We start from the raw sequence: 8,857 nt of genomic DNA, 5'->3' as shown, positions 1-8,857 counted from the left end.
GATTTCACAATATGAGTCCAGGTGATTTTGAGAGGATGTTTATTAAAGCTGGGGACAGCGAAACAAAGGAAGGGCTTAGGGTAGCAGAAGCAACAGGAGAAAGGCGAGGCGGTGCTGTGCTTTGGCTGTCTAGAAACATTATAGGAGAGAAGTGAGTCAAGGCGGGGCTGCCTTAGCCTACTGGGAAGTCAGAGAAAAGAAGGCCTTGAGACGGGATCAGGGGGTAAGCTCCCCTGGTTGCAAGTCTTGTGGGGAACCTTGGAGTTTAGGGGGAAATAAAAAGTTCATGCCAGAGAAGGGGCATGGGCATGCCCTAGAGTGAGCCCACACTGGGTCTTTGTCTTTTTAAAATGTTTTCTTTGCTGCAGGTGAGAATCTTAGGGGAGGGTTTCAGCAAAATATTCATCAGCTTTCCTTGTATATTTTTAATATGCTGATGCATCAAAATGACTGTATAGGAAAGTTTGGGATTATTCTTTGGTCTGTTTTACTTTTATTTTGGGTCTGCCTGGCTTTAATGGGGTTGTTGTTATTTGTTCCCCTGACTTCATTTGTCCTTGGGTTTAGCTGGTACAAATGGCATTGATTGGGTCTTTGTCCTCTATCTGCCTGACCAGGGTTATTTAACCCTTTGCACTCCGCTGTCCCCTCTCAGGGGACATCGGAATTCTAGCATATCACTCGGATGTCCCCTCTCAGGGGACATTGCAGTTTATTAGTGATTACGGGGAATTGAGTTATTTCAACGCAACTTTTTGAGACATGCATGTTTCCCTGAAGTTTTATCTTGAAATGGCACAAGAAATTAAATCAAAATATCGTAAAATTACTAAGATATATACAAGAAATGTCAGCGGGTTTTGTGTCGGATTAAACAATAAACTACATATTCCCGATGTGGGACAAAGAAAACGGGACTGCATTGTGTGTTCTAACAGGAAAACACCTGGTGGCAGGCGTCAAACCACTTATTACTGTCAAACATGCACTAATCAGCCTGCAATGCATATTGGGGAGTGTTACAAAACTTATCATACTGTACAAAATTATAAACAATAAAATATTGTTTTTTTTGCAAATATACATTCCTCGATGTCACCCAATTCATATAAGTCCAATATAATTATAATACGTTACTTGGTTCCAAAATTATACTAAATAATACGAGGGTCTGTAAATGCACGTTTCCGCCGCAAAGTAGCGTCGAGTAGCTGGTAGCCAATGTCCAGAATGGTTCGGAGTGCAAAGGGTTAAGCTATGTGTTCTCTGGTTAGGACAGGGAGGTAGAAACCATAAGCTTTCACGTGTCCTTTGTTGGGGAAGATAAGGTCTTGTGATTCACAAGCTGGTTGTTTGGCCTTGTTTAATTTTCTTGTGTCAGTTTCCCTATTCTACTTGCCCAGGAATTTTCCTAGCTTCTTACTATGCTGCCACAATACGAATCCTAAAGCAAATGAATTCCTATTTTAATAGATGTGCGGAAAAGCAATTGCATTTCTAGTATAGTCATTGATGTTAGGAAAATACCTCAAAACATGGAAATCTTTGGAATTTCTAGTTCATTTCAGGGTAGGGGTTTAATTAGAAACCCCACATGCATTATAATATGGCACTCATATAAATATCTTCAGAGTAAAATATATTAGAATGCATCTTGTCTGTTTTATCAGAAAAAGATTTGGAGGATTTTGATGGTCTGCAGTATTATAGTCTTTAATTTAAAGAAATGATTTTATTGATTTTAGAAAGAAAGGAAGGGAGAGAGAGAAACATCGATGTGAGAGAGACACATCGATTCATTGCCATTTGCATGTGCCCCAACTAGGGCCAGGGATTGAGCCTGCAACCGAGGTATGTGCCCCTGACTGGAATTGAACCTGGGACCCTAAAGTCTGCAGGCCGATTCTATCCACTGAGCCAAACTGGCTAGGGATATTTTTTTTTAAATATATATTTTATTGATTTTTTACAGAGAGGAAGGGAGAGGGCTAGAGAGTTAGAAACATCAATGAGAGAGAAACACCGATCAGCTGCCTCCTACACACCTCCTACTGGGGTTGTGCCCGCAACCAAGGTACATGCCCTTGACTGGAATCGAACCTGGGACCTTTTAGTCCGCAGGCCGACGCTCTATCCACTGAGCCAAACCGGTTAGGGCTAGGGATATTTTTATGTATTGTTAAATCCAGTGTGGTTATATTGTGTTGAGGAATTTTGCATCTATGTTCCTCAGGCATATTGGTTTGTAATATTTGTGTGGATTTTTTTGTAGTGTCTTTGGTTTTGATGTCAGGGTATTGCTGTCTTTGTAGAATGAATTCAGCTGAATTTTTTGTTTTCAATTTTTTGAAATAGTTTAAGAAGTATAGGTATTCCTTTAGTGTTTGGTAGAATTCATTGGAGGAGTTTTTTATGTTTTTTTTTTAAATTGTTATTACAGATTCAATATTGTTTCCAGTAAGCAGTTCATTCCGATTGTCTGTGTCATTCTGATTCTTTTTTGGAGAATTGTTATGTTTCTAAGAATTTATCTTTTTCTTTTAGGTTGTCCCATTTGTTGGTACACACTTTGTGTTCATAGTACACACTTTGTGTTTCTGTTAATGTTGGTTGTAACTTCTCTTCCATTTCGAATTGGAATTTTGGGGACCCTGTCTCTTTTTCTCTCTGTCTCTCTTGATCTCTCTGTCTTTAGAGAAATCCCACTAAGGGTTTAACATTTTTGTTTATCTTTTCAAAGAACCAGCTCTTAGTTTCATTTTTTTTTTTTTGTCTTGATTTCTGCTCTGATCTTTACTGTTTTCTTCTTCCCACTACGCTGGGCTTTAGTTGTTATTTTTGTAATTCCCTGTTGTTTAGATTGTTTATTTGAGATTTTCCTTGTTTATGTGGGCCTGTGTAACTATCAACTTGCCTCTTAGAACTACATTAGCTTTGTCTCATAGATTTTGGAACATCGTAGTTTTATTTCCATTTGTTTTAAGATATATTTTGATATATTCTTAGTAGCATGTTGTTTTGCCTTCACATATTTGTGCTTTTTCTAGTTTTTTTTTCTTGTAATTGATTTCTAATTTTATAATGTATGGTCAGAAAAGATGTTTGATATGATTTTAGTTTTCTTAAATTTATTGAGACTATTTCTGTGAACTAACGTGATCTAATTTGTAGAATGTTTCATGTGCATTAGAGTTGAATGTGTGTTCTGCTGTCTGTAGAATATTCTGCAGTATCTATTAAGTCCAAAATGTCATTTTGAGCCAACTTTTTTGTTTTTGTTTTTGTTTTTGTTTTTGTGTCTGAATGATCTATCCATTGATGTAAGTGGGGTATTGAAGTCCCCTTCTGTTATTATTATAGTACCTATATCTTCCATTATATCTATTAATTTTTGCTTTATATTTAGGTGCTACTATGTTGGGTGCATAGATTTGTACAGTGTTATATCATCCTGTTTGATTGATCTTTTTATCTTTATGTAATGTCTTTTGTCTCTTGTTATGGTTTTAATTTTAAAGTCTTTTTTTGTCTTGCTACCTTAGCTCTCTTTTCATTTTCATTTGTATGACATACCTTTTTCCATCCTACATTTTAGTCTATGTCTTTATATCTGAAGTTAGTCTTTGTAGGCAGCTTATGAATGTGTCTTGTTTTTTACTATCCCTTTAGTCACCCTAAATCAGTGGTCGGCAAACTGCGGTTCGCGAGCCACATGCGGCTCTTTGGCCCCTTGAGTGTGGCTCTTCCACAAAATACCAACTTCTGCGCATGGGCCACGAAGTTTCAGTCCTACTGTACATGCGCACCCGCACGTGGTATTTTGTGGAAGAGCCACACTCAAGGGGCCAAAGAGCCACGTGTGGCTCGCGAGCCGCTGTTTGCCGACCACTGCCCTAAATCTTTATTGGAGCATTTTGTTCAGTTTCCATTTAAAGTAATTATTGATAGGCACATGTACTTATTGCCATTGTATTAATTGTTATTTTGTTGTTGTTTTTTGTATTTCATTTTGGCCTTTTTATCTTGGGTATTGATAAGTTTCTTTAATGTTATATTTGGATACATTTCTCTTTAAATTTTTTTGTATCTATTATATTTTTTTGGTTGTGGTTACCATGAGCTTCATTTATAACAACTTATGTTTAAAGTTGTCGATTTTAAGTTAATGGCTGCCTCAGTTGAATCATTCTAAAAATACTATATTTATTACACACTCTCTACATAATACATTTATGATGGCATATTTTATGTTTTTGTCTGTTGTTTCTTTCTTATTTATTTTATATAATCCTGATTTTACTACTGTTGTCTTTAACTATCATAGTAGTTTTACAATTAGTTGATCTACTTTTATTAAATGTTTATTTACTTTTACTAGTGAGATTTTTTTTTCTGACTGGGAAATTTTTTTCTCTCTTAATTCTGAATGATTACCTTATTGAGTGGAGTATGCTTGATTGTAGGTTTTTTTCCTTTTACCTTTTTGTTAAAACATTTTTTTTTTTATTTCAGAGAGGGAGAGAGAGATAAGAAACATCAGTGATGAGAGAGAATCATTGACGCCCCCTACTGGGGATTGAGCCTGCAACCTGGGCATGTGCCCTTGACCAAAATCGAACCCAGGACCCTTCAGTCCACAGGCTGATGCTCTATCCACTGAGCCAAACCGGTTAGGGCTCTTTTTACCTTTTTAAATATATCATGCTATTATTTTCTGAACTGCAAAGTTTCTCCTGAAAAATTGGCTGATAGTCATGTGGGTGTTCACCTGTGTATATCTAGCTGCTTTTCTCTTGCTACCAAAAAGTACTGATTTTCAAAACTAAAAATTTAAAAACTGCCACGGGGGGAAAAAACACACCAAATATTTCACAAAACACTCCTTTCTTTCTGAAGTGTTTTAGGATGTAATCATTAACCAGTCTGTTACTTTAATCTTGAATGGCCAATGGAGACAAACAGTTCTGCGACTGTGCTTCCACCACCGATTAAGACTAGGTGGCAGGTTATTGGAATAATATTTATTTAGCCTTGTGAAACCTCAAGGCAGTCTTTGTGATTGCCAGTTCCAGCTGCCTTCTCTCTTTTTTAAAAAAAATATATTTTATTGATTTTTTACAGAGAGAAAGGGAGAAGGATAGAGAGTTAGAAACATGGATGAGAGAGAAACATCGATCAGCTGCCTCCTGCACACCCCCTACTGGGGATGTGCCTGCAACCAAGGTACATGCCCTTGACCGGAATCGAACCTGGGACCCTTCAGTCCGCAGGCCGACGCTCTATCCACTGAGCCAAACCGATTAGGGCCCAGCTCCTTTCTTGTGTACTGCTTTTCTGACACCCACAGCAACTGTCTGTCTCATGTCATGAACAGCAAAATGGCCCAGAGGAGGATAGTCAGAGAATCTCTCAACACACATGGCCTTGCCAGGAACCATATCCACGATGGCAGCATCACCAGATTTCAGAAACATTGGGCCATCTTCCAGCTTTTTCCAGAACGATGATTCGTCTTTTGCAGGTGAGCAAATTTGCAAGCAATGTGAGCTGTGTGAGAGTCCTGCACAGGTGCATACCCAGCACTGAGTTGGCCTGGATGGTTCAGGATAATCACCTGAGCAGGAAACCAGCTACTCCATTCGTGGGCAGTTTTTCTGTCACCAGCCACATTGCTGCAGTGAACATCTGTGACAGAAACATTCTTGACATTGAAGTCCACATTGTCCCCCGGAAGAGTTTTGCTCAGTTTTATGGTGCATTTCAACAGACCAGTTATAGCAGGGGTCCTCAAACTTTTTATTTTTTTAAATTAAATCTTTATTGTTCAGACTGCCACATTGGCTCCCCCTTTTTCCCACCATAACTACCCTCCACCCAGTTCCCACCCCTCCCTCCACCCCCACTCCCCACCCACTGTCCTCATCCACAGGTGCACGACCATTGTCCAATCCCTTCCCGCATCCCCCACACCCCTTTCCCCCCAAGAATAGTCAGTCCATTCCCTTTCTACGTCCCCGACTCTATTACAATCACCAGTTCATACTGTTCATCAGATTATTTATTCACTTGATTTTTAGATTCACTTGTTGATAGATGTGTATTTGTTGTTCATAATTTGTATCTTTACCTTTTTCTTCTTCTTCCTCTTCTTAAAGGATACCCTTCAGCACCTCATATAATACTGGTTTGGTGGTGATGAACTCCTTGAGCTTTTCCTTATCTGTGAAGCTCTTTATCTAACCTTCACTTCTGAGTGATAGCTTTGCTGGATAAAGTAATCTTGGTTGTAGGTTCTTGCTGTTCATCACTTTGAATATTTCTTGCCACTCCCTTCTGGCCTGCAAAGTTTCTGTTGAGAAATCAGCTGACAGTCGTATGGGTACTCCCTTGTAGGTAACTGACTTTCTTTCTCTTGCTGCTTTTAGGATACTCTCTTTGTCTTTTGCTCTTGGCATTTTAATTATGATGTGTCTTGGTGTGGTCCTCTTTGGATTCCTTTTGTTTGGGGTTCTATGTGCTTCCTGGACCTGTAAGTCTATTTCTTTCACCAGGTAGGGGAAGTTTTCTGTCATTATTTCTTCAAATAGGTTTTCAGTATCTTGCTCTCTCTCTTCTTCTGGCACCCCTATAATTCGTATGTTGGTACGCTTGAAGCTGTCCCAGAGGCTCCTTACACTGTCTTCGTATTTTTGGATTCTTTTTTCATTTTGCTTTTCTGGTTGGGTGTTTTTTGCTTCTTCGTATTTCAAATCTTTGACTTGATTCTTGTGATCCTCTGGTCTGCTGTTGGGAGTCTGTATAATATTCTTTATTTCAGTCAGGGTATGTTTAATTTCTAGTTGGTTCTTTATCACAACATCGAGGGTCTCACTAGATTTCCCAAGGATCTCACTATATTTATCGGCGGCTTCTAGACAGTTCTTTAAAGACCTTAAAAGTGTGGTTTTGAATTCTATATCCAGCAGTTTGCTTTCCTCCATTTCTTTCGTTTGTGTCCTGTTTCTTTGTCTTGGCATTTTTTATGCTTCCCTGTGTTGAAAAAGTGATTTTCTGTGCTGAGTGTCCTCTAGGGCCCAGTGGTTCAGCCTCCCCCATTACCTGAGGAGGACACTCTTGGTGCACCCCCTTGTGGGCTTTGTGCACAGTCTTGTTGTAATTAAGCCTTGATTGTTGTAGTTATCACTGGGAGGAATTGACCTCCAGGCCAATTGGCTGTGAGAATCAGCTGTGTCTGCAGTGGGAGAACTTCTGTGCTGGAGACACCCCTCTGGGGCAAGACTTGCTTGAATGGGGCTTTGGTGCTCACTGAGTCTGCCCCCTGAGTGTGTCCTTTATGTTTCCAGGGAGCTGCAAACTGGATGGTCCCACTCTGACCTCTGGGCTTCCTGGCTCTTGGATCTTTAGGGAGGTGCTAATCTAGCCTTTGCCTGAGGCTATCCAGCAAAAGCCTCCCTGCAGGGCTTGAGCGGGGCGGGTCCCACGGGATCAACAGGGCGGGGCTAGCAGTTATGGCTGCTCTCAGACTCGCCCTCAGAGGCTCTGCTTCTCAGTGTCCGGGTAATCACTGCAAGCCCCTCGGAGAGAAAGCCGCCCTCGGGTTCCGACCGATGCCAGACAGTCCCGCTTCTCTCATATGAGTCTGGGTCCTAGAGACTCACCCGGAACTGGAGCTCAGAGCCCGAGACTCCCTCCCGATTGAAAACAACAACCACGCCCTCAGCCGCCAGCCCGCTCCACATGCACCTCCGCACCTCAGTATTTTACTTCCGCACTGCGCCTCCTCTGAGTCTTGGTATGCTTTTCTCTTTCCTTCTAGTTGTAGAATTTCCACTCAGCCAGCCTTCTGTGGTTCTGGATGATGTCCGTTCCGTCTTTTAGTTGTATTTTTGAAGTGGTTGTTCGAGGCAGCAAACTCCGGTGTTTACCTATGCCGCCATCTTGGTTTCTCCCTCAAACTTTTTAAACAGGAGGCCAGTTCACTGTCCCTCAGACCGTTGGAGGGCCGGACTATAGTTTAAAAAAAACTAAGAACAAATTCCTATGTACACTGCACATATCTTATTTTGAAGTAAAAAAACAAAACTTCAAAAAAATAAAAGGCTCTCCTAACTTCAAAAAATAAGGCCCTACTAACTGCAAAATAAATTAAAAAATAGACCTCCTAACTTCAAAAAAAAAAATCCTAACTTGTTCTTACCTCGGCCCTCAGGCAGCAGCAGGCTCTGCACAGGCAAGCTCGTGACTCGTCCGATCACACCCGAGACTGAGAGGAGGAGTCAAGAGACAGAGAAGGAGGGGAGTGGGAGAGTGCGGCACACATTCCACACATGCGCACTGTGGGCCCGGGACAAGTCGGCTGCTAAGCAACAGGCAGTGGAGGCAAAAACACCTGGCAGGCCGGATAAATGTTTTCGGTGGGCCGCATGTGTCCCGCCGGCCGTAGTTTGAGGACCCCTGAGTTATAGTGTTCACTGGAGCAAAGGTGACCACTGTGCCAGGTTTGAGAACACCAGTCTCCACTTGGCCCTCAGAGACAGTACTGATACCAACAATTTTGTAGATATTCTGGAGCGGTAGATGCAGGGGCTTGTCAGTTGGACAAGTTGGTGGTAGGATGCAATCCAGTACTTCAAGTAATGTGGTTCCACTGGCATTGCCATCTTTATGGGTGACTCCCCATAGCCTGAACCAAGGCCTGTTAGCACCTGGCTCCAGCATGTTGTTACCATTCCAATCAGAAATTGGCACAAATGCTACTTTGTTGGGGTTGTTTTCCACTGTATTGATGTAGATCAGGTGGTCTCAACCTTGGCTGCACATTAGAATCACCTGGGAATCGTTTTAAAATCCTGATTTC

General features: G+C 41.1%; 1 protein-coding gene across 1 annotated transcript in view; it reads left to right on the top strand.

The window, feature by feature from the left end:
* Window positions 1-5,363: 5,363 nt before the first annotated feature.
* Window positions 5,364-8,857, top strand: part of LOC102425818 (zinc finger protein 709-like) — a 13,330-nt gene continuing 9,836 nt past the window's right edge. Inside the window, exon 1 of the mRNA XM_006103077.3 lies at window positions 5,364-5,521. Coding sequence (XP_006103139.1) covers window positions 5,504-5,521 — 18 coding nt within the window. The 5' untranslated portion in view covers window positions 5,364-5,503. The remainder of the gene's footprint in view (window positions 5,522-8,857) is intronic.

The sequence above is a fragment of the Myotis lucifugus genome, unplaced genomic scaffold (assembly GCF_000147115.1).
Source record: "Myotis lucifugus unplaced genomic scaffold, Myoluc2.0 scaffold_462, whole genome shotgun sequence".
NCBI classification, from domain to species: domain Eukaryota; kingdom Metazoa; phylum Chordata; class Mammalia; order Chiroptera; family Vespertilionidae; genus Myotis; species Myotis lucifugus.
The sequence above is the reverse complement of the archived record's forward strand: the minus strand, read 5'-3'. Positions and strand labels throughout refer to the sequence as shown.